This window comes from Sciurus vulgaris (assembly GCF_902686455.1).
Source record: "Sciurus vulgaris genome assembly, chromosome: 6".
Lineage (NCBI taxonomy): Eukaryota > Metazoa > Chordata > Mammalia > Rodentia > Sciuridae > Sciurus > Sciurus vulgaris.
Genome location: NC_136466.1, coordinates 109247864 through 109274767, shown reverse-complemented (window position 1 = coordinate 109274767; position 26904 = coordinate 109247864). Strand labels below are relative to the sequence as shown.

Sequence of the window (26904 nt, the reverse complement as noted above, 5' to 3'; positions counted from 1 at the left end):
CTCAAACCACAGCAATCAAAGAAAAATGGAGTATACGAAAGCTGGTGTGGCAAACTCCTAATTAATGATCAAAACTCCTTGGAGTTAAGGTGCCTTTCTCCCAATAGACTGCTATTTTTAAAATATTTCACTTTGAAAACAACAGCATGATTAATCTCATCATTCCTGCTTAAATTATTTACATAGAAGAAACAATAATGCACTGTGCACAATTATTAAAAACACTTTATTATGTATAATTTGTACATGCTTCATTTCATGTTGCTTAGAGTGATTTATTTTTCAGCTTGTGAGGTCCTCTACCAAGATTAACTGGATCTAATTTTCATTCTGTCATGCCACTTACAAAAATACAATTTTCAAAGCAAAGTCCCTCTTTTTTACACAAAGATACACAAGAGTTTGTCAGACAAGTAAAATGAGAGAAGAATACTTTGCACAAATGTCAACATCATACAAGGCATTATCCTTCACACAGTAACATCAAATGTGTTCTTTTATTTTGGAACAGCAGGAAAAGAGCCCCTTCACCCTCAGAGGGGAATACAAACTTTATTTTTGCTAAAGCGGAACTCCAGGGATGAAGGCATGACTTCTTGGGGACAGTAGGGGGCAAGGAGACACATGGAGAAGGATGGGCACTCCTTCATAAGCACTTCAAGAGGAAAGAATTGCAGGAGGTTCCTCGGGGACAGTCACACAGCTTCCCGATCCTCGCTCCTTTTCGAACTGCACACTGCTCTCCAGCATCACACTGCAAACAACACAGATGTGGTCATTGGGGTCCCAACAGGCAAGTGCATGTGGGACCCAACCAGCAAGTCTCCCAGCCAACGAATGCAATTTCTGCCTCTAGAGAGGACCCAGTGAAACCCCATCACCATCATGAGAGTTCTAAGTATAGTCAAGCCTGAAACACAGGGAAACTTATTCTTAGAACTTCAGTAAGGGGAAATTTCTTTAAAGAAATATAAATGTTCCCTTCCTACTTTCTTCCATCTTTCAAAGGGATCACATCTCCTGACCCCTTTTCTTGTTTATTCAAAGGAAGAAACCAATCAGACCATTTTCTTTTCTGAGAAATAAACAATAACCTGTACTTTCTCATGAACTTTGTTCTTTTTTTCCCACTTCCTTTTCCCAAGAAGGAATATAGAAGGGGTGGGGTTACCCTGAGCTATCCAGGGAAGATGATCAGCTTGAGTGTTTGACCCCAGAACTTAAATTTTAAAAGAAAAATTGGTTGTGTTCTGGAAGACAGGAAGAAATTAGGGGAGCAGAAACTGAGTAAACTCAAGGGCTCTTCCAAGTCAGGGAATTCTTCTCTAGGTGAAGAATTCATTTCAGGAAATACTCCTTCCCACACAGATTATAGGACTGGTTCCTGCTGATGCTGTTCACTTCTCTATAATAGCCTACCTTTGCCCTTAAAGACCCAGGGACAAGGGTTGGTGGTGAAAGCAAAGGGGACCTCACAGAATAATGCACACCCATTACCTGTGTTATCCAGCCACATCCGTGAGGTTGTGATTAAGATTCAACCTGTGTTTTCTCTTGGAAAACCACGGGGAGGGGTGACCCCAGAGCCTTACCATAGGGACTTGCCCGTACTTCTTCTCATAGATTGGAATACGTTTACTCTTGAGCTTCTTCAAGACTTCCTGCAGCGCTTCAATCTGCAACACACCGCCCCAGAGCCCGAAGTTGCCGCCCTGGCTGTGAGCCCAGCCCAGGTGCTCACTTTCAGCTCTAGTTACAAGGAACCCTGGACCCACGCATACTCTGTGGGTTGGGACTCGGGACAAATGATGTTCTGGGACAGAAGCTGAGTGGGCGCTGTCTTAGGTACTGACCGCAAGTCTAAGAGACAAGGAAGGGTTCGCTCGACAGATTGCCTACAGCCTGTGAGATCGAGACGATGTTCGAATGGCAGAGGATGTCCGCGCTTTGCGCCCAGATCTCGGTGCCCTGACTCTGGGAATGGAACTAAGAGGTTCGAGGAGGAGAAATGCGTGCAAAGGAAGGGACCGCGCGGCAGCCCAAGGGGGTCGGGGGCGGGGGGAATACTGACCAGCTCCTTCTCGTGGGAGGCATCTTCCACGGCGGAGTAGATGTCCAGGGCTCGGGGCTGGAGCTCGGCGTCCTCCTGAGCACGGACCCCCAGCAGAGGTAGCATCAGCAGCAGGGCGGCGCCCAAGAGGGACAGCAGCCGCAGGCGGGGGCTCTCCATGGTGCTGAAACTCTTCGCTGCTGGGGTACCCCGCGCTCCCGCCTTTTATAGCTAACCAGAGCCCGGGTGCAGGGAAAAGGGAGGGGGCGAAAAAGGAAGGGGGTGTGGAGGAGGACCCGGGTCAACCGTCTGTCGGCAGCGCTCCGCCACCGCTTGACGTCAATGCCCGCCGGGCTCCAGGCACCCGGGAACGAGGCTCTGCGCTCAGATGGGCTAGAGCAGAGAACAAGACCCTGTGCCCCCAAATGCTGTCGGCTCCGCGGCAAGGAACGCTCCCCCCACGGGGGCTGAGCTGCAGCTTAGGGGAGAGGGGTGAAAGATGGAGAGCGGGACCTGGGAAATGGGAAAAGCCTTCGAGGCAATGTACAGGATGAAGAGTCCCTAACCGACACCTAGTCACCTAGCATTGGTGGAAGAAGCACAATCCACCTCTCCAACCCCGGCTTGCCTCTCACCCAACCCTGTAGCGTGGCAGCAAGAAGCGGGTGTTGCTCAAAACAGGCATGTTTGCTGAGCACCTTACTAGGACTCTGTGGAGTAGAAGAGACAAACAGTATATAAGGGAAAGAGAAATGGTGCCCTCCCCCACGGTGTGTTTTTTGATGGAATCTGTGTAGTAATAAGGAAAACACGGGGAAACTAACTCCTTTTCACCAACAGTGTGGGGCAGGGGTAGTGCAGAAAATCAGACTCTACTTCCAGTCTCCTCTCCACCACTTATAAATTCCATGACTTAGAACAGAATAAAGAACCTCTCTGAGCTTTTGCTTTTCTTTCATAAAACAGATTTAAAAGAGTACTTCACAAAGTTATCAAGAGGATGAAATGAAACAAAGGTAAGTGTGTAAAACTCCTGGCCCTTAGCACAACAAACTCTAAGCCTCCTGGTTCCTCTCCTTTGAACTTGGAGGCTGCTCAGGTACTGTGCAATATCTCAGCTTTTCCTCAGAGCAAATTTAGCCATCAGCAGAACTTCTCCTACCCTCCACCCCCGGTACCCATGAAATTTGTCCAGAAAGAAAGTGAAGGGGTGACAAAAAGCACCTTCCTGATGATAGAAATATCTAAAGAGATCAGAAGCCAATGGTGAGCCAAGTCCTTGGTGACTTTGGAAAACAGTATTTTTTTTTCACAAGATTAGTATCTTTATAGCCAGAATGCAAATAAAACTTCATGTAGGAGAAGTGAGTTTCTCCCTCTAGAGCTGTTTGTCCACCTGGCTTCTTCTTTCACCCCACCCTCTTTCCCTCAACAACTCCTGAACTCAGTCACTTTATCCAGTCCCATCACTACATCCCAGCCCTGGTTATCTGCTCAGCCTGCTTAACACCTATCTTGTAGTCCCCACTCCACCTTCATTTACCTTCCTTTAATCCATATTTCACCACCATCCAGAGTGTTTTCCCCTTAATAAGTGCTAATGGCTTCCCTTCATACCAAAAGCTGAATTTAACTTCCACACCCCCTCACGTATTATGCCACTCTGCTGCAGCCTTCATTCCAACCTCACTGGCCTCCTTTGGAGTTCTCTCATAGGTCAATCTCAATACTTCCAATCCTCTGCAGCTTTCTTATCTGGAAATGTCTTCTTGCATCTCTAAATGGCTCACTGCTTATTGTAATTTAAATCTCATTTTAAATGTCCATGAGTATTTACTGTAAAGTAATAATCAATTTATTCTTCCACAAATGTATTGTTTAATCAACTATGTAGGTCATTGACAGAATTAATACATGATAACACGCACTTCAGTTTTTCAAGTATTTGTTACCCAAATGAACACTAGGAAGCAAATCAAGAAATAATCTCTCTTCTACTAAATAGAACACATAGTAACAGCATCAAAATATTTTCTTTTGGGTAAATCCAACCTGAAATGTATGTAACCCTCCCCCAGCTCTGCCTTTCACATTTATCTTTTGATTCTACACAAAAAAAACTTCAGTGGCAGCACATTTTACTGTTTAAACCTCACACAGGAAGATATATTCACACTCATTGCAAAACTATCTCCAGTGATCTTAAAAGTATTCCATGCTTCAGAAGAAAAAAACTTCAAAAAAGATTTTAGCCTATCCTTCCACATGGATGTGGGTATCTCTAGTGCAATAATTCTCTCAAGGTTTTTCCCAGACACAAGTAATGATTTTCCCTTGCACCACTTCTATTGGAAAAGCAACTCAAAAGTTCAAATCCTGCTGATGCTCAGTTGGTGTAATCACCTTCATGTAAGGAGACCACATTTAATTGAGGGATTGGGGGAAGAAATCCAGGACAAGCCTGTGAAGCAAGGATTGGGCATTTACATATCACTTGGGGTTGTTTTTTTCTCTTGAACAGAATGACTTTATAAACTGTCTTGAGGATGCATGGTACAGTAAAAACCTTGGCCATTTTCTTCCCAAAGACAATTTATGTAAGTTATAACTTTAGTTAAAAGTATGGGATGCATCACAGACTACATCATGTCCTGTCGTGTGAATTTATATATTCTTTCTATTTTGTCATGATTCCATTAGAGGGAAAAGCCCTATTTTGATGCCCTATGCTAAAATAAGTCATAAATGAATTTAATCACTGCTTCTCATCCCAGTAGGAAAGGAAAGCAGGTCACCTCAAAAGAGAAGCAAAGACCAACATATGTCTGTAGAGATTTACTGTGGGCAAACCTCTCTTAATCACTCCTCCTAAGATAGAGTAGGCCTCCAACTCTGCTCTTTGAAATAGCTCAAGTACAGAAATCTCATCATGAGAGAGCCAAGAAATTGGCGCCAGTAAGATCTACTTATAACGTTCTGCTCTCTGAGAAGAAAATTTAAAAGTTGAGAAAACCTCTTCTTACTCATGTCTATCTTTTAGAGTTTTAAAACTTTCACTATAAAAATAACCCATTAATTGATCTGTAACTTGGCAAAAGTGCAGAGACTACCTTGGTTTTGGTTGAAAAATCCCTGAAAATATAGAGACTAGTCTGTATTACTAAATGAGAACTCCATAGCACTAACAGCTTTAGAAGATAATGGCAAAATGAGACACTAAAATTATGTTTTCCCCAAATTTCAGTATTTCTCTCTCCCTCTTTTCTTTGATGTTGAATAATTTTTTTTCCTAAACAGTCCAGAATAACACTGACATTTTGGATTATCATATTATTCAAATGTTTACCCCCAACAGTAAAACTCTCTCAGTTTCATTGAATTCTTAAATATTTGAACTTAAGACTCTATTTGTGTTAGCTGTACCTCCCTTCAAGGTAAACACCACTCTGTTCTCTTTGGTACACATCTATAAGCTCTTAGGTGATACTCTTTTCATTTCTACCTTATCTGCTTTCCACCCTCCCTGCTTCTGGAAGAAAGATTAATTCCCTTTGACATTCATCTTATGCTTACCAACTTTGAATTCACAGTTTTCCAAAGGAACTGCTATTTGCTGTGTTCTAGCTAAACATCTTTATTACTATCTGGAGGAAAGTGATCTGCAAGTAAAGGGGACTTGGAGTTGGTGCTATTTGAGGGGCGTTGGAGATGTAGTAGTGAAAAACATGTGCTTTGCAGGCAGTCTTTTGAAGAAGCAAAGCAGGGGAAGTTAAGTAAAGCTTTCCGTTAAATGTTTTGAACTTTCAGTTAAAAAAGGTTTTCATTTCAGGACCTGATTATTAAAAGTCTGGGTGCCTGTATGTTCATAGCACTGTTAAGCATTATGAGGACTAATGAGATAACCCAGGCCAGCTGTTGCCCTTGAGGATCTTTGGATCTGGTCATGTCTACAATACCTATAATACAACAATTCAGTGAGGTGAGGGTCCTAATAAAGAAAAGAGGAATTCAGATAAGTCAGAGATTAATTCCCTCTTGTGAAAAAAAAAAAAACTTTATTAAAAAAAATAGCATCCTTTGGATGAGCTTCTGTGTCATGGACAGCAGATAGAATTTCAATAACAAACATCCCACTCTGGGACCCTGAGGGCAAATGGGCAGCAAAGTGAAGTCACAGGGGCAAGACATTTGGAGGATCAGTGAGTGCTCTCAATGGCTAGGTTATAGAGATGAGGAAGTGTCATGGGAAACAAAATTGGAAAGGATCAGTGAAACATAAAAGTAGAGAGTAGAAATAGATGGTTTCAAAATTTGGGTCCAGTGAACAGGAGGTAGAAGCATAGATGAACTCAAAGAATTCCATCTTTCAAATACTAACACAGAAAGAAAGCTTTTTTTACCTACAAAGTTTAGTCTAAGAAAAGTGGACCCTGTCAGAATAGAGAAGCATCACTAGGCAAGTGATGCCTACATCAGGACAAAGAAAACTTTCCCTGGATTCCAGCATAGCACACTTGCTGTAGTGTTGCAGATGAAGCAGCACACTTAACATGCCCTTCCTATGCCATTGGTATCCCCAACTTCTCCTCTAACTTATTTTGATCCAGATGTCCCAAGCTTATAGGAATTAAACTATTAGCAGTAAATCAGTCAATTAGGATATTCCAATAAATCAACCATATGACTTAATAGAGAGCAATTTTGAAACTCATTAACTACTTATTGCCTATAGGTTCAGATTAACTTCTAAGGATGGTGTCAAAGTTTCTTATAATATGACCCTGAACATATTTCCAAACTCATTCTCCTCTATTCCAAATTCCCAACTCCCATCAGCTATCTTATATTTTATTTTGCAGGTACACCATAATTATTTCTTGATTTTTTTTTCATTGAATTGGAGGAATAGACTAGGTTATGCTGCTATAACAAATAACCCCAAAAATCTCAGCGACTTGGGGAAAATACAAGTCTATTTTCTCACTTATGTTACACATGTACCAAGAGTTGATGAGTGGTTCTGTTCTTTGTGACCACACAGGGACCCAGACTGATAGAACAGCCATATCTGAAGTTGCTAGCTTTGTTTCAGAAGGAACAGAAAAGAGCTCTGGACAGTCTTGAATGAGCAAGACTGGACTCAATAATGATCCTTCCCTTTGCTACCAACTCATGAGTGTGAACTAGTCATGTGACTCTAACAAAGCCAAAGGAACTAAGAAGTACAGTGTTAACATGTGCTTAATGGAATACAAATATTACAGAATAGCATTGTCAATCACATGCTCTGCCTTGCTCTATGCTCTTCCCTGTGCCTCAAATGTTCTTGCCATATTTTGAACATCTAAAAATTTTGTTTGCAAACTCTTGAGGAAACCTGAAGACTTCCTCATCCACTGCTCTGTCATACCACCAGGTCTGCCTTGCTTTTGTTTTCAGAGGTCTTTGTATACATTAACACACCTCATGTATTATATGATTGCATATCTAACTCACTTGCTATACAAGGAGATCCCTAAGAGCAGAGAATGTATCTAACCCCCTTTGTACTCCCAGCACTTAGTATGGTGTCTAACACAAGGAATATTAGGGAAAGTTTATTGCTATGAAATTAAAGATAACCTGTAAACTCTAACTAAACGACCACTAAATAAGTGAATGATCTGTCATAGAATAGATTGACTGAGCAACTTAGGAGCACTGCCTATTTACTACCTAGAAACACCATTATCATCCTCAAATCAGGAAAAGAAATGTTCCAGAGAGGAGTAAAATTGTTTAACAGATAATAAATTTCAGAAGTGGAATTTCTGGAGTACAGACTGGGCTCTCCTAATAGTTCTTCTGACATTTTAATGCATTTCAGTTTCAAGATGGAAAAAATATTCCTGATTGCAAAACTTGCTGTGTCACTAGGAAGAGGTAATGTCTCCGCAGTCTTGTCACAGACTTCTACAGTGTTCCTTTTCCTTCACACTCTTCATGGTGCAGTACAGAAAGAAAACTAGAACAGGATCAGAGCCTCAAGAATTCAGAAAGTTTAAAATCTGTCTCTGATCACCAAACCCAGTATACTTTGATGGCCTAGATGGTAGAAATAGAGAAGTGATTCCTGTGCTGGGCATCTAAGGTCACTTTTAAAACCAGAATTCTGGTCTCTTCCGTGCTTCCTTCAGAACTCATCTAGATGAAGTCTATTTCTTTTGACATAAACTATAACCTCAAGAGAAATAGAATACCATCTGGCATGATCCAAAGATCATGTAGGGCCTGCGGGCATAAGTATATTTTATAGGAAGAAGGATCATCAACTAGCCTCTCCTTTATCTTTTAGGGAATCTCTAGCCCTGACATTTTTCTGTTGTGTGTCAGCCAAGATTCACATGGCTCTAATTTTAACAGTGGATCTATCATGTGGACTTAGTGTACCAGCTAAGTCAGGTCCTGTCCTCTTCTGCTCTGCCACTTAGATGTATTGGCTTTCATGTCTCTGAATTTCCCATCTTGCTACCTCTCTAAAGCTGCTGGCAAGACCTCTGAGATAGATGACCCTTCCTTAAACTCCTCCAACATTTGCAGAAATCCCAGAGGGACTGCGTTTATTACTCAGGAAAGCAAGATTAGAGTGGGATTTTGAAAAGACTAAAGACTAGAGAATGGCAGACTCGTCCAAGGTCATTTAACAAAATTTCCTCTTCTATTAATTGATTACTGAAATACAGTTGTTTGAAAATCCAGTTAAGCTTTGTGAATGGGATTGTAGACAAGGGAAGTGCTTAAATTTCTATACAGAAGAAGCTTAAAGAGCTTAGGGAAGGCAATTCAACCAATCAGAAGAGGGGTTCCAAGGAACATGTCTTGAAACTGCATTTGCCATATTGAATGCACTGTTTTTAGGGGAGGGGAATGAGGAAAATGACAATGGAGATTATGGGGATGGTTAAAAAAAAAAAAAACAACCTTCAATTTCTCTTATTGCATCATTTTCCCTTAATTGTCCACCTCTCTTTAGGAAAGATAGCTCTTCAATCATTCTCTTCTCTTAGGCTCTAGGGCCTCGATACCCATCTGAAGATGTGAGCTATTCCTTCTCTCTTCTGTATGTCATGGCAGGTTGACTACCACTCCCACTGGTCCAAAATATGGCACATTGTGTTACTGTTCACAAATATTTAGAGGCCCTGCCTGGAGGAGCACTATACTTTGCAGACCCTGTTGAACTTATATGTGACTATATGGCTAGCTTTGGCCAATGAAATATATGTAGAACATATGAGGTGTCCTTTCCATGAGGAAGCTCCAAAAGCCAAAGAATATTTTGCCCTGCCCTTTTTGGTTTTTTTTGTTTGTTTGTTTGTTTGTTTGTTTGTTTTCATTATTCTCTACCAAGATGATTTGCAATGTTCCAGATAGAGGCAGCTCTGTTAGCCTGGGTTCTAGAGGGAAAACATTGTGGACAACTTCAACAAACTTTCAATAGATATATAGTATAAGTAAGGAATAAACTTTTGTGGATGTAATTCACTGAGATTTTGCAGACTTTTTTTGCCGGAGAATATTTTTCTCTAATCTGACTAATAAAGGTAAACATCCGTGTTTCCATCAACCCATTTCATAGATAGTATTAGTTATCTTTATTGCATGACAAATTACCCCCAAAACTTTGTAGCTTAAAAGAGCACACTTAGTATCTCAGTATTTCTCAGAGTTGGGAATTTAGGCGTGGCTTAGCTGGGTCCTCTGCTTTAGACTCTATCATGAGGCTACAGTTAAGTACCAGCCCAGGGTCTCTCACAAGATTGCAATCACGAGGTGTTGATGACTGGGGCTGCAATCATCTCAGGGTTCAACTGAGACAAGATTCACTTCCACGATAACCCAATTATCACAGGCTTTTAGACTGAGGCCTCAGTTATGTGCTGACTCTTAGCCAGGGGTCATCCTCAACACTTTTTCAAGTTGCTTTCTCCACTGAAGCAAGCATATAAGAAGAGATTGGAGAAAAAAATAGCAAAACAGAAGACATAATCTCTTCTAAATTAATCGCAGTAGTGACGTTCCATCCCTTTTGGCATATTCTGTTTACTAGGTTCAGCCTGCAGTCAAGGGTAGAGGAAACACAACAGTATGAATACCAGGGGACAGGGATCATTTGGAAACCATGTTATAAACTGTCTATCACAATGATTCTGTCAACAAATAAAATAGAATTAAGAAGAGGTTTGCCTCCAATGTCCTCTCCTATAGCAAACTGAAGTTTTGCTGGGACCTCAATGAGCCTGAAGAAATTGCCAGCGTGAACTCCCATTAGCAGATTCAGAGGCTAACCAAAGTTGGGCTGACCATCTGCAAACCTGTGACTGTCCATTCCCAGGCTCCATGCCAGGAAAAAACCCTTAGTTCTTTAGAAGGACTGGTATATGGCATAGCTGAGCAAAAGGCAAAGCCAATGTTCAAATGACAGAGAAGGTAACCTTGGTGAGGAGGTTGCAGATTCTGCACAGGTTGCTCAGGAGATACTGTGAATCTGAGATTGACAGCCACACGTACCTGAAGGTGAAGGGGAATGTGTTCAGAAACAAGAGGAAGGCTGGGGATACAGCTCAGTTGGTAGACTGCCTGCCTCACAAGCACAAGGCCCTGGGTTCAATCCCCAGCACCGCAAAAAAAGAAAGAAAGAAAGAAAAAGAAACAAGAGGATTTTCAGAGAACATGTTCACAGACTGAAGGCAGACAAAGCCCGCAAGAAGCTCTTGATGCTCTTGATGATCAAAGAAGACTAAGATCAGACACCCACAGGTCTAAGGCCTGCAAGCACCCTGAAGAGCACCTCCAGGCCAAGGTGGAGGAGATTGTTAAGACTCTCTATTAAGAGGGCTGAGGATGTAGCTCAGTGGTAGAGTGCTTGCCTGGCATGTACAAGGCCTGGGTTTGATCCCCAGTACCACAAAAAAAAAAAAAAAAAAAGACTGCCCAAAGAAGAAGAGACAAAGAAATACAGCTCCCCTCCCATGTCTATACATACAGCCTCAGTAATTACATAGATCAACCATTAAAATAAAATAAGACTTTATCTGTCAAATAAATGAAAATAGTATTAAAAATTAAGTATAAGTGGTAAGGTGAAAAAGAGAATTATGGAATTTTATAACTATAGTTTTAAAGCTCAGAAAGGTTAAATACCTTGCCTAGGATACACAGTTAGAAATAAATCCAGAACTAAAATTCATATCACTGCTATTTCCACTAGACAGAGAGAAGTGAAAAATTAAATAGCAATACAAGACAAATTTCATATAACTGAAACAGAAGTTAGGACATCCATTGCTAATTAATTTGTTAAATAAATCATCCAGATAGTGAGTGAATTAAAAGTGCAGAGAAAGAAAGCTTTGGGGCTGGGGTAATCAAAAAGGTAGGTCATGATATGAGCTAGGCTTTGATGGGTGGAATTCTTTGAGTAGAGAAGAGAAAGGATTATAGGCAAGGGACTGGCCAAGATAAGACCTCTTTCTTCAGGGTCACCCCAGGGATCATACAGAATGCTGATGTCACTACTCTTCAACCTAAATTCATCAGATGACATTCTCCAAGACCAGACATCTCTGATACCTTGTACATCAAATGGGAGTCTAGATAGAAAGATTCTTAAAATTACCCTTAAGGAAGTTGTTCCCAGCCTGAAGTGGAAACATCTGAATCCACAGAAATCTTTGTGTAACAAAGTGAATATGTGCACCCCACTCCTAAAATTTGAGGTACCAGAAGGGCAGTCCAACTCAGTGGTTTGAAAAGCTGACCTAAGTGATTCTGATATAACCCCACTAATAAAAACCTCCTGGTTGAGCGTCACTGCTGAGGGGGCCTTTTGCATCACCTAGTGAGATGCCAGAAAGCACACTTTGCCCCACAAGGATCTCTAAGGCCAAGTTTTTTGAGGATTCCAATACCTTTTCCTTGCAAAAACACAAAACAGTTTCACTGCTGAACCAGTATGGTTTAAGTGGTCATTTAAGCAGTCATGAACATATTCCAAGGAGCTTTCCAAGAGTGCCTGGCATACAGTGAAACCCCCCAAATAGTAAGTAATAAGTCATCAAAACTTGATGAAAGTCTCATTTATACTCACCTTGAGCAGGTGTTCTGTTCCCGCTTCTATAGGTGATAAAACTGATCACTTAAGCAACTGGATCCAGATCCCAATGCAGTTGAGAAGATTGGATCTAAATCATCTGAAAACCCAGGGTTTTTCTTATTTACATTGTTCCTGCATTTTATTTCATTGTTAACAGAAAGCGAAAAAAATAGGGACCAAAAGAGAAATAAATAAATAAATAAAACTTTTTAGATATTATTATTATTTTATTTATTTATTTATTTTTTTTTTTTTTTTTTTTTTTTTTTTTGCAGTGCTGGGAATCAAACCCAGGGCCTTGTGCTTGCAAGGCAAGCCCTCTACCGACTGAGTTATCTCCCCAGCCCCTAGATATTATTTTTAAAATTCCCTAATGATCAAGATCCTCCTTGTTCCTTGAAAAACCAAGTTGTTTCCCACTGGAAGCTGAAAAAAAATGGTCAGGTGCAAGCATTGACTTTCCAAGTCACTACAAGCATTGACTTTCCATATGTGTGACGGTACTGGCCATATTATGATGAAAATCTTAAACTTTGGACTGAGCTTCCCGAGTGCCCCATGGGAGATTCACTCCCTGGAAAGACAGGAGAGGCCCTTCTGACTGATGGGAAAGCAAAGGTCTCACCCTGCGCTGACACACAACCACCATGCCCGACTAAGGAGAGACCCCGGAGGAGCCACAGCTGTAAACATTTATGATGCTTTCTTCCCAGATGCAAATACCATTTTCTGCCATTTGCACTCTTGGCCAGGGTAGCCCTGGGTGAAGGCATCACTGATGGACATGGCCTTTGCCCAGCACCCTGCAGCAGGGGTTGGCATGGACTCTAACTGTACTTCTGCCCACAGCAGCCGTCAGATACCCACAGAGAACCAGTGTCTCCCCATGTTTGCTAATGACATTTCTCCTCAGGGAAGGAAAAAGACTTTGAAGAAAAAATGTCAAATTTGTTTTACTTTTTTGTTGTGGTTATGTGTTTTATTTCTGAAACAAGGGTGCACATAAAACAAGCAAGTCACTTCTATATGTCATTATCTGTTTCCTAGCGATCTTAAGATTTGCCATAAGACAGTCTTGTACTCAAATCATCTCTAAGGAAAATTTAATTCTCTGTTCCTTTCTCATCTTCTTTCCTTGGCCACTCTCAGTCCAGTAAAAACATGTCTTAGCTCTTCAGGCATAGACATAAAAGTCATAAAGATGCCACTACACTTGAGCAAGTCAGGATGAGGTGAATGGAGAGGCCCAAGAGGGGCTGGGAGATGAATAAAATAACAATATTGCATGCAAGGGCTCAGGAACCCATTTTTCTGACACAGAGATGAGACCAGAATGATATTTAGGGAAACCCCTAAAGCAGAGGTTCATAACTTGTCTGCTGATTTTAACCAACTGGAGATCTTTTCAAACAACACTGGTACAGGGTCCACCCTCAGAAATGCTGATTCACTTGGCCCAGGGTGGTGCTCAGGTGAAGCAGGTTTGAACGCTCCCAGGAGGAAGCTGGGAGTACCTGCTCTTGCGGTGATCATCGTGGTCCTCCAGGTGACTATTCATGGAATATTGGTCTGGGCCTTTGGGTCTGTTAGCTTTTTCTCAACTACAAGTAAGGTAAGAATGAAGAAGGTCAGATACAAGGTAAGAGGGCATGGAAGAATTTCTGGGTTTTCGAAAGATAGGCATTTGGATTTTTATGGGAAAATTTAAAATTTTTAAATGTTGATAACATTTATTAGTTCTATAAGTTTTCTGGTGGAATTTTTTGGATCATCTAAATATAAAACCATGTCATTGAGAAATAGTGATAGTGAGTACTACTTTACCTATTTGTATACCTTTAACTTCTTCTGTCTAATTGTTCTGACTAGAGTTTCAATGACAATGTTGAATAAAAGTGGTGAAAGAGGGCATCCTTGCCTTGTTCCAGTTTTTAGAGGGAATGTTTTCCATTTTTCTCCATTTAGAATTATGTTGACATTGGGTTTACCATATATGGCTTTTACAATGCTAAGGTATGTTCCTACTGTCCAAAACATTTCACCAAAAAACTTCTAGAACTAACAAATGAATTCAGCAAAGTAGCAGGATATAAAATCAATACCCATAAATCAAATACATTCCTCTACATCAGTAATGAACCCATTGAAAGAGAAATAAAGAAAACTACCTCACTCACAATCACCTCAAAAAATAAAATAAAATACTTGGGAATCGATCTAACAAAAGAGGTGAAAGACCTCTACAATGAAAACTACAGAACACTAACAAAAGAAATTGAAGAAGATCTTACTGGATGGGTATAATTAATATTGTCAAAATGGCCATACTACTAAAAGCATTATACAAATTTAATGCAATTCCTATTAAAATCCCAATGACATTCTTTTTTTTTTCCATAGTTTTTTTTTAATTAAAAATCATAAATTTACATAGGGCAATCTTGTTTGATTCATTCTGTTATTTTTTCCCTTCCCCCCTCCCCTCCCACCCCTCTTTTCCCTCTATACAGTCCTTCTTTCCTTCATTCTTACCACCCTCCTTATCCCTAACCCTAACCTAACCCTAACCCTAACGCTAACCTCTCCTACCCCCCCCCTTAATGTCCTCATCCGCTTATCAGCGAGATCATTCGTTCTTTAGTTTTTTGAGATTGGCTTATCTCACTTAGCATGATATCCTTCAATTTCATCCATTTGCCTGCAAATGCCATACTTGTGTCATTCGTCATGGCTGAATAATATTCCATTGTATATATATGCCACAGTTTCTTTATCCATTCATCAACTGAAGGGCATCTAGGTTGGTTCCCACAATCTGGCTATAGTGAATTCAGCAGCTGTGAACATTGATGTGGCTGTATCTCTGTAGTATGCTGATTTTAAGTCCTTTGGGTATAGTCCAAGGAGTGGGATAGCTGGGTCAAATGGTGGTTCCATTCCAAGCTTTCTGAGGAATCTCCATACTGCTTTCCAGAGTGGCTGCACTAATTTGCAGCCCCACCAGCAATGTATGAGTGTACCTTTTTCCCCACATCCTTGCCAACACCTATTGTTGCTTGTGTTCTTGATAATCACCATTCTAATTGGGGTGAGATGAAATCTTAGGGTGGTTTTGATTTGCATTTCTCTTATTACTAGAGATGTTGAACATTTTTCCATATGTTTGTTGATTGCTTGTAGATCTTCTTCTGTGAAGTGTCTGTTCATTTCTGCCCATTTGTTGATTGGATTATTTCTTGGTGTAGAGTTTTTTGAGTTCTTTATAGATTCGGGATATTAGCGCTCTATCTGAAGTATGATTGGCAAAGATATTCTCCCACTCTGTAGCTCTCTCTTCACATTACTGATAGTTTCCTTTGCTGAGAGAAAGCTATGTAGTTTGAATCTATCCCAGTTGTTGATTCTTGCTTTTATTTCTTGTGCTATGGGAGTCCTGTTAAGGAAGTCTGATCCTAAGCCAACAAGTTGAAGGTTTGGACCTACTTTTTCTTCTATAAGATGCAGGGTCTCTGGTCTGATTCCGAGGGTCCTTGATCCATTTTGAGTTGAGTTTTGTGCAGGGTGAGAGATAGGGGTTTTAATTTCATTTTGTTGCATATGGATTTCCAGTTTTCCCAGCACCATTTGTTGAAGAGGCTATCTTTTCTCCATTGCCTTTTTTGGCACCTTTGTCTAGTATGAGAAAATTGTATTTATTTGGGTTTGTGTCCATGTCCTCTATTCTGTACCATTGATCTACCTGTCTATTTTGGTGCCAATACCATGCCGTTTCCGTTACTATTGCTTTGTAATAGAGTTGAAGATCTGGTATTGTGATACCCCCTGCTTCGCTCTTTCTACTGAGGATTGCTTTAGCTATTCTGGGTTTCTTATTCTTCCAGATGAATTTCATAATTGCTTGCTCTATTTCTGTAAGGTACATAATTGGGATTTCTTCATAGAACTAGAAAAAGCAATCATGAAATTCATGTGGAAAATAAGAGGACCAGAATAGCCAAAGCAATCCTTAGCAAGAAAAGTAAAGTAGGAGGCATCACAATACCAGACATCAAACTATACTATAGAGCCATAGTAATAAAAACACCATGGTATTGGCACCAAAATAGACACATAGACCAATGATACAGAGTAGAAGACTCATAGACAAACCCACATAAATACAGTTATGTCATACTAGACAAAGGAGCCAAAAACATACACTGGAGAAAAGATAGCCTGTTCAACAAATGGTGCTGGGAAAAATGGAAAGCCATATGTAACAAAACGAAATTAAATCTTTATCTCTCACCCAGCATGAAACTCAACTCAAAGTAGATCAAAGACTTAGGCACTAAAATAGAGACCCTGAACCTAACAGAAGGAAAAGTAGGACCTCCTAAAGTGCAAGAAGTTAAATCAAGAATCAACAAATGGGATGGGTTGAAACCAAAAAAGCCAATAATTCAATCAATAAATGAGCTAAAGAACTGAACAGACACTTCACAGAAGATATACAATCAATGAACAAATATATGAAAAAATGTTCAATATCTTTAGCAATTAAAAAAACTACTTTAAGATTTCATCTCACTTCAATCAGAATGTCTCTTATCAAGAATACAAGCAACAATAAGTGTTGGCGAGGATGTGGGGGAAAAACTACACTCATACATTGCTGATGGGACTGCAAAATGGTGCAACTGTTATGGAAAGCAGTGTGGAGATTCCTCAGAAAACTTGGAATGGAACCACGATTTGACCCAGCTCTCCCACTCCTTGGTTTATACCCAAACGACTTCAAATAAGCATATTACAGTGATGCAGCCACATCAATGTTTATAGCAGCTCAATTCACCATAGCTAAACTATGGAACTGACCTAGATGTCCTTCAACAGATGAATGAATAAAGAAAATGTGGTATATATACACATAGAATATTACTCAGCCTTAAGGAAGAAGGAAATTATGGCATTTGCAGGTAAATGGATGGACTTGGAGAATATCATGCTAAGCGAAATAGCCAATCCCAGAAAACCAAAGGCCGATGTTTTCTCTGATATGCTGATGCTAATTCATAATAAACTGGAGGGAGCAGGAGGATAGAGTTACTTTATATTAGGTAGAGGGGAGTGAAGGGAGGGGAAGGGAGATGGGGGAAGGCATGATAGTAGAGTAAAACAGACATTATTCCCGCATTACTGCATGACTGATATGATCCTACAATATGTATAATCAGAAAAATGAGAAATTACACTCCATTTATGTAGGATCTATCAAGTTATAAATACATTCTGTCATGTACAACAAATTTGAACAAATTTTTTAAAAAATTTAAATATTGATAACAAATTTAAAAGGAATTTTTTTAGATGCACAAGACAACAGCCTTAGTTTCTATGCTGGGTCTCCAGATGCCATCTATCTCTTTCCAGGACAACCAGCAAGAATGATAAGAGGAAGAACACATCTGCAGAGCTTAGGTGTATGACCGGCAAACACCAGCCCCCATCTCATTTATACACATTTTTAATCAACACTCAATAAGACTGGTTGCAGAGAGTAGAGGAATATTCCATGTCCAAGACGGATGACCTTGACTCTAATAGCTTCACCAGAGCTTCTTAGGGATACTCCACTGGGTCCAAGACCTTTGAGGACACTCAACAAAAATAAGAAGGGGAATAAATAAACCCCAAAAGATCATTGTTGAGCCTTTTTGGCAATAAAAAGAGTGTGATATACGAAAAAGGGTGCAGCCATTGAAGCCAGACCCTTAACTACAATGTGGCACTAAGCAAACTAAACCTTCCATGAGCCTCAGATTCACATCCATAAAATGACTATAAAAATACCTGCCCATGGTGTTGCAAGGATTGATATAATGAATGCACATATAATGAATGGCACATAGAGCACACTTCATAAAAGGCAAACATTTTATTCCCTTGGTAATCTAATTAAAGTCTCTTGGAACCCTTATAATTTGAGAGTTCATCCAAACATCTAATGTAATTCTAAGTTCCTTGTGTTTATCTGCAACATCTGACAAGGGTAAAAAATGCCACCTTCGGTTACAGCTTGGTATTCCCTCTGTCATTTTAGCAAGGCTCTTGTGATTCCTGCTGCCCTCTGAATTCTGCCCTCCTGTCCACATACCCCAAGAATACCACAGTATTCACCTGTTACTCAGCACACCAGGATAAGAAAAGATGAGAAAAAGTCACATCTTCATATGGTCTCCTGACATTCTTATTCTTTGGGAAAAGACTATATTGTTCATCTTGTCATCCTCTTCAAATGCAGAAATGTCACTTGGGAGACCAAGATGACTCAAGGTCATCTTTCCCCTAGACTATATAAGCAGAGCCCAAACTTGCCTCCAGCACCCACCATATACTTGGAGATCACATTTCCCATCTTGGAAAGAGGACATTTCACAAAGCTGGTACAGCCTTGGCTCACCACCTTCATGCCAACTTCACTTAATCCCATAAACACTAGTGACTTCTGTTCTCAATCACTCTACGAAGGCCCTGGAGAGAAAATGCCAAACAGTATGCAGAGCCCCCCTGGCCTCTCCCCAGTATTAAGACAGCGGGCTAAGTTTGCTTGAAGGGATGACATCCTGTCAGGGGCTAGACTGATTTTTAATATTCCTCTGCTCTGTCTCTCTCCACCAAGTCATCTCTGATTCAGACTCTTGGTCCAGAAGTAGAGTGAGTAACACCGATTATTTTTAAACAAAGAGATTTTATGCCCAAATGCATCCCTTAAAAACAGGTATTCTGGGGACTGGAGTTGTGACTCAGTGGTAGAGCACTTGCCTGCCTGGCATGTGTGAGGCCCTGAGTTCGATTCTCAGCACTGGGTATAAATAAATAAATAAATAAATAAATAAATAAATAAATAAATAAATAAATAGATAGATAAATAGATAAATAAATAAAATAAAGATCTATAGATAACTAAAAATATATTTTTTAAAAAAACAAGTATTCTGGGTGACAGAAGACATACTCAAAACCTCAGGACCTGCACCCCTTTCCTTGGAAGGTTCATGTAGCTTCTCCAGTTAGCAAACAATTATTGAGATCTTGTACCTCGGGGCTGCTGATGGAGATTTACAAACACTTTGCACTGAAGCAATGGCTAGCCTGCTGGGGAAGTGTAAGGGGACGTCAAGGACAGGAAAGTGTGGGAGAGACTGTAAAAAAGGAAAACATCAAATGCTTCAAACTCTAGCCTCCTTCTCATCCCATTATCAGGTACAGCAGCCATTGGGGTCTTTCTGAAACACCGTAGTCTGGTAGTTTTCCTCCTTAAACCTTCCGATGCTTATCTTGGCACTTAGAATAAATTCCTTAACTCCCTGTGGCTTCACCACCAGGGAGAACTGTCCCTTGGTGACCTCATCTCTTCAGTCACTCATTTTTTGAGCATCTAACATAGGCCTCTCCTAATCCTATTTCATACTATTCCTCTTGACCCCTACCTCCTCTGGATTTTTTGTTTTTCCTCACACTCTAGGGCTTTTTTCCTGATGGTCACCTCAAAGATGCTTTTTCTAGCTACTAAAAATCATTACCATTTGTTATTTTTTATCCCTGAATTCCATTTTCTTTAAAATACCGGCCACCCATCTATAACAGATTGTTTGTTTAATGAGTAATGACTGATTGTGATCATTCCTCCTTGGCCTGAAAACTTCATTGAGGGCAAGGACCTGGTCAAGTAGGACAGGGCCAGGCAGAGGCCCAGAGAGAACATGGAATGAGCAGTTCTGAATGAGAGGAGCAGGCAGGCCTTCTGGGCAGGACCACATCCCCCCCTCTCCCTTGTTTTTCTGTCTACAGCCAGCCCCTCACCCCTGGTATGGCACAGCAGGTGACAGATGGCCCTATGGACCTCTGGCCCATTCAGCAATATCTGAGGGCTTTTTTTTTTTTTTTTTTTTGCAGTGCTGGGATCGAACCCAGGGCCCTGTGCTTGCAAGGCAAGCACTTTACCAACTGAGCTTCTTCCCCAGCCCTCTCAGGGGCTTCTTGAAGAAACATTCATGGTTTCCCTCTCCTTCCCAGGAAAGCCTGTGAAAGTCACCAGGATGGAAGGAAAAGCCTTTTTCTCTCCATCCCTCCTTATTCCAGCTGCCACAGAGGCAGTCTCATACGTACTTTCTGGAAGAGCTCACCTAAGATTTCCCCAGCGAGAAACACAAACCTGCCCAAGATCATCTCCTGATACAATTGGGCATATTGTAAGATCTTGAACTCCTGGTCCTTCATTCCCAAGCTATTTCCCCAAGACAGTCAAGGCTTGGCTTTGCCTGGGATCCTGCCTAAGCCCCCAGCAAGTCAACCCCAGGATGACCTCGCTGCTCCCACCCAGGGCATTGGGTGGGACGAGCTACTGCTGATGCCAATGAGTGACTGTGGACAGCGGATGGACATCATGCATAATTTAAGCATCTGACTTTCAATGCATTATGGTACAGGCTTCATTGTAAGATCCAGGAAATGTTGATCTGATGCCCCAGAATAAAATAACTGCAATCTTTTTCCTAGGGATCAGCCAGACTGAGCTGAAATGGGTGTTGCTAATACCCACTGATTGCATCTCAAGGACCATTTCCCTGAACTATCTGGGCCATGCTGTCAGAGCCCTTATTTCTTTATAGCTACATCCACTGGAGAAATGTAGTTCTAAAATACATAGCATTAGAGAAATGGAAAGGAAAACTTTTAAAACTGCATGGTGAAGAGGTAAGGGGGATAATAAATTAATTTTTAGGACAGCACAGAGGTTTTTATTAAGCAACAGCCCTGAAGGAAAGATGCATCCACCGCTATTAGAGAATGTACACAGTAGATTTTGACATCAGAACCCCATGTATGCCAATAACGGGGAGTTACTGCCTGTGGAGCTCTGGGCCAGGCACTGAGCAGCACTTCAAGGCATTTCCATTTAAGCTGAGGAGGAGTAGGAAGATTCTCCCATTTTCAGAAAAGACTCGGCTTAGGAGCAGTACAGCCTGGGCCCTGTGCCACACGGTTTATCAGTTCTTCCTGTGACCATATTTTGTGCTTCTGAACCAGGGGGTCAGTGAGAAAGCCAGGGGAGATGACAGCTTGAAATCCTCCGTTCACTGCCATCCCTGCCCTCCTGCCCCATCCAGGTGGCCTCATCACTAGCTGCCCTGGACAGATGGGATCTCAAGCTGCCTACTCCGCTGTGAGTAGGGACCCAAGGGCGCAGTAGGAGAACAGAGGGCAGGGCCACACAGACCGCAGCCCTCTGCCCCCACTCACTCTGCTCCAATCACCCATCCAGAGGCTCCCACCACGCAGGGACACCTGATGACCTGGCTTTGAAATAAATAGTATTCAGAATTAGTCCACATGTTCACCGAACCTGAAAACTCTGTACTTTTTTAAAACTGCTCTTTTAGAGTTGCATAGACAGAGCTGAATCTAACAGGTGCCTTTTATTTATTTTTTAAATTCGGTTTTTATTGTAAACAAATGGGATACATCTTGTTTTCTCTGTTTGCACATGAAGTAGAGGCATACCATTTGTGTAATCACACATTTACCCAGGGTAATAGTTTTGATTCATTCTGTTATTTTTTTCCTCCCCCAACCCCTCCCACCCCTCTTTCCCTCTATACAGTCCCTCCTTCCTCCATCTTGCCCCCCTCCTACCCCCTATATGTGTCATCATCCGCTTATCAGTGAGATCATTCGTCCTTTGGTTTTTTTGAGATTGGCTTATCTCACTTAGCATGATATTCTCCAACTGCATCCATTTGCCTGCAGATGCCATAATTTTATTATTCTTTATGGCTGAGTAATATTCCCATTGTGTGTGTGTGTATATATATATATATATATATATATATATACACCACAGTTTATATATATATATACCATATATATATATATACCATATATATATATATATATATATATACCATATATATATATATACCACAGTTTCTTTATCCATTCATCAGTTGAGGGGCATCTAGGTTGATTCCACAATCCGGTTATTGTGAATTGAGCAGCTGAGAACATTGTTGTGGCTGTATCTCTATAGTATGCTGATTTTAAGTTCTTTGGGGTATAGGCCAAGGAGTGGGATAGCTGGGTCAAATGGTGGTTCCATTCCAAGTTTTCTAAGAACTAATAGGTGCCTTTTAAAACATAATCTGGCAGAGGTTTCTTTCCTGATAGTTATAATAATAATAACAAATACCTACTTGCTACTGAATATCTACTATTTCAGATACTTTACATAAATGTTTCTCTTAAATAGCTATATCAGGAATAATATGCAATGTACTAATGTTAATAGCCGCTAATTTAATAGTTATTACTTGTATCTTAATGTTTATGCATACAATAATGAAATATTTTACTTATCCATTTTTAATCACTGGCCAAAAAATACTTTTATTCTTTTATAGCAATTAAAGTTTAGACAAGGGCCAGGCCCTAAATAAATTAATTTATTTATTCATCCTAACAATGCCATGTAACTATGTGAACATTGAAGCTAGAGACATTAAGTAACTTGCTCAGGGTCACACAGCTTACATGTAGCAGTCTGTTTTCAGAGTCCAACTTTATGACCTCTACACAGCTTCAGATGCTTAATGATCCCAACGACTGAACTCTTAAGAATGAAGATGATAAAAGAGTAAAACAATTATACAATTGTAGAAAGAAAAAAAGAAAGAGGACTAGCAGAGTTTGGGAAGAGTGAGTCCTATGGCAGTCAGAACCACATACAATTCATAAGAAACACTTCTACACACTGTGTTGAGATCAAAATAAATAAGCACTTAACGTTACATGTTATAGGGATTCTAATATTTTAAGATTAAGACAGAAATGCTTATAGCACTCGTAAGCATTCTTAACCATAATTTATTGTATCACCACTTATAAATCAATAATAGTTTGTATTTACCAGATGTTTGTGTAGCTAATGGATGAGCTCTAAAACACACATGCAGATGAATTGTGGGAAACATACCTGAATGGTTTATTATATGTATAGGGCTGTGTGTGTGTGTGTGTGTGTGTGTGTGTGTGTGTGTGTGTGGTATAAAACACACAGCAGCCCTCATGGTGTGATAGAGGGAAGTGGGACTCCTGGATGGGACACAGCATGTCCCCTGTCACACAGTCCCAGGATTTAAGCAGACCTAGCCAGTGTCCACATTTTTCTACTAACTATCTTGCCTTTCTAAAAAGAACAGGAGGATAAGGGAGAAATCCTAATTGCATTTTCATAGAAAACCCTAAATTTATGTTAAAAGCAATTTATAAAAAATGGATTAACAGATTTAAGACCCATAAAATATAATTTATCTGCTATCTTTGACCAATTAGTTTTCTATCATCCATGAATTTTGTATTTCCCAGTTCTTTCATAAATCATAAGGGTTATCATTAAAAGGATTATCTATTTAATTGATAACTTTCAGTATGAAATTCTGTGAAGTTTGGTATAAGCTTACTTAGAGTTCACATTTTGCAGTATTTTCTTTTAGTTTGCCATACACTAATTTCTTTTTTTTTTTTTTTTTTTTTTGTTGTTGTTGTTGTTGTTGTTACTGGGGATTGAACTCAGGGCACTTAACCACTGAGCCACATCCCCAGCCCTATTTTGTATTTTATTTAGAAACAGGGTCTCAATGAGTTGCTTAGTGCCTCACTGTTGCTGAGGCCAACTTTGAACTCATGATCCTCCTGCCTCAGAATCCTGAGCCTGGCTTCTTTCTTCCTTTTCTTAAGTGGGTTATTTAAAACTAAAATACATAGCAATAGAAACCAAGTACATTTGTGGGAAACACAACTATGGATATTGTTATTAATTTATAGTCAGTTATTAGTCATAGAAATCATAATCCTTACCATAACAGTAACTGACAGGATACTTCTGGATATGGAATAGGCAAAAAGAAGGTGGGAAATTATTAGACTTAATTACAAAGCACAACTTGGAGGCAGAGGGTCATAGGTTAATGGCAGAGCACTTGTCTAGCATGCACAAGACCCTGGGTTCCATGCTGAACATGGCCAAAATAAAAAGGACAATTTGCTTTTATTTGCCTTTAACATGACTTTGAGGCAAATTTCTATACTCTAGACCCTTTGTTTTAACTAAATGGCTGGCTAAGCCTGAGTCATTCAAGATAATTTTCCAAATGTCACTGCACACATAGGAAAGAATAGTGGGTTTAAGGTTAAAAAATTCAGGCTGCTTCTGACAGGAATTGACCTGTCTGGAGCCAGGGACCTAGCTGCCTTCACCCCACCAACTCAAAGAACTCAGAGTCTCCCTGTTGGGAAGGCCTGTGTGTCTCAAACTTTTCCAGAGACTAGGGATTCAGGTGGGGGTTAAGCAATGCACTAAGTGTTACAGGTGAAGCTACTTCCTTTCCTTTTCGGTCATATTGCAAATGTTCTTCCTGCCTCCCAAGGCACCACACCAGCTAGTGTTAGCATTGGTTGGATGCTGTGGAGCCCTTAAACCACATTACCCAGCATTATACGGCAAATCTGGAATGAGTGTTACTATTTTCACCCTCTTCAAGATGAGGAAAAGTGAGCTCAGGTTGGGACTACAAAACCAGGTGAGTTGATTCCAAAGCCCAGGACCAAGGACATTCCTCTACCAGCAGAGTACCCGGCACCACAAAGTGCTTTGGATAGAATAGGGGTAGGAAGACCAAGAACTTGGGCAGGGCCAAGGGAAAGTCTCCCAGTCTGTACCACACACACTCTCTGGGCCTTGGAAGTGAAGCATAATGTTCCAGACCACCTTCAGGGCTGCCACGTTGGTCCTCAGAGACCTACTTGAAAAAGAAATGGAGCTACGACTGAATCTCTGAATCCCTTTCTTTAGGCTCCCAAAAGCTGAGAACGTTCATGAGGGAGGTTGTCGAGCCTGCCCTGGAGGACTTTGACATGGGACAGTTCTCGTTCTTGGTGTAAACTTGTTTCCATTAAACCAGGACTTTCTGCAGTCCTCACCCCACCCTCAGTGAAGTCCTCTGTTCTCCTGTCTGTCCCTTTTTTCTTCTTCTCTACAATTCTTCCCTAACTTGACATTTTTAAATACTCCACCACTTGTCTAAAACTTAGTCTTTCCTTCCAATAATGCCTCAAGCTCCTTGATATATAGACAATTAAATAGTTCTTGGCTCAGTAGTAAGACTCACTATGTCAGACTGAAGAAGAAATACTGTTTAAACACTTCTTGCACCCACAAATCACAACTCTTTCAAGTCTGCAGCAAATGTCCATGATTAAATTAATGTCCATTGAATAAAAACAATTTTTAATTTCTTCTAATAAACCCTAATTCTTGGCACAATAAAAACTGTTCATGTTGACAACATTCCTGTAATTTTTTCCCGTTTGCCTCCATATGTTTCACATTATAGTGAAATGCTCAATATGGATTCATTGACAGAGCAAGGAGACTTTTAATGTTCCCCCTGAAAGCCAAAGATCCTCTGAACAACTCTTAGGGACAATGTGCATCTCTGCAGAATTTTTCCATTAGCCATGGATCATCACCACCCTCAAAAAAATAAAAGTCAAATGTTTTCTCTGATATGTGGATGCTAATTCACAAAGTGGGGTGCTAGGGAAGAATAGTTACTTTAGATTAGGTAGAGGGGAGTGAAAGAAGGAGAGGGGTATGGGGGCAGGAAGGACAACAGAATGAATCAGACATTATTACCCCACGTACATATATAACGATACGACTGGTGGGATTCTACCTCATGTATAACCAGAAAAATGAGAAATTATACTCCATTATATATGATGTATCAAGTGCATTCTATTGTCATGTATAACTAGTTAAAACAAATTAAAATTAAAAAGAAAAATTGTACTCCCAGATGTATGGTATTATCTATTTCACTAGAAATTTGTTAATGCAGAGTATTATTATTTATTTTAAAAGTTAGTTTTTAAATGTTTTTATGTTAAGCTTTAGTTTGAATGCAAAAAAAGAGAATTTGTTGTTTGTCTCTGCTTATGACTCTACCTGGGAGAAGCACAACATAGTGCTTTGGCATTAAACAGGCTTGGATTCCATCCCAATCCAGCAATTCCACACCCCCTGTGTGCATAAAGGGTTATGTATATGAACAAAGATTGCAGCAGCGCTTCGAACAGAAAAACATAGGAACAACCTAAACATCCATCCCTGCAGAAATGTATGAATAGGGTGGGATAGTACAAAAGTGTCAGAAGTGGTGATCTAGATAATGATTACAGCTCACAGTTTTTGTTTGTTTTTAGTTGTAGATGGGCATAATGCCTTTATTTTGTTTATTTATTTTTATGTGGTGCTGAGGATCGAACCCAGTGCCTCACACATGCTAAGTAAGTGCTCTAGCCACAACCCCAGCCCCAGCTCACAGTTTTTAAGTGCTCACAATGAAAGAATTGGACAAATTTCTGTTCTACAGCTAGTGATTTCAAGTACACCCCATGTAGTCAGGTTGGTCATGCATGCTTGAGAATGCGGGGAATTTCAGTGGAAATGTGCATCACCAATTGATACGAACAATTCACAAAATCTTTGTCCTAGAGATGGACATCCAGGGGCATCTTTAATAACAAGAACAAATCCCATTTATTGAGTATATCCTGTGCCAACATGGTCCTAAATGCTTTACATGTTTTAACCTAATTAATCTTCCCAACAGACCAA

The 26904-nt window shown here is 40.3% G+C and overlaps 1 protein-coding gene across 1 annotated transcript; it reads right to left on the bottom strand.

Moving 5' to 3' along the window:
• Window positions 1-207: 207 nt before the first annotated feature.
• On the bottom strand, window positions 208-2345 carry CARTPT (CART prepropeptide). The gene is made up of 3 exons (XM_079145645.1): window positions 2072-2345; window positions 1593-1676; window positions 208-754 (listed from the first exon to the last, which is right to left on the bottom strand). The coding sequence occupies exons 1-3, from the start codon at window positions 2228-2230 to the stop codon at window positions 647-649; spliced, it is 351 nt and encodes a 116-aa protein (XP_079001771.1). The 5' UTR covers window positions 2231-2345; the 3' UTR covers window positions 208-646.
• Window positions 2346-26904: the final 24559 nt, after the last annotated feature.

Excerpts from the sequence above, each read along its gene's own strand:
- CARTPT (XM_079145645.1), bottom strand. The coding sequence starts at position 2,230 with ATGGAGAGCCCCCGCCTGCGGCTGCTGTCCCTCTTGGGCGCCGCCCTG. Across the intron at positions 1,677-2,071 it reads CCTCCCACGAGAAGGAGCTG|ATTGAAGCGCTGCAGGAAGT; the intron begins GTCAGTATTCCC and ends GGTGTGTTGCAG. Across the intron at positions 755-1,592 it reads AGTACGGGCAAGTCCCTATG|TGTGATGCTGGAGAGCAGTG; the intron begins GTAAGGCTCTGG and ends TGTTGTTTGCAG.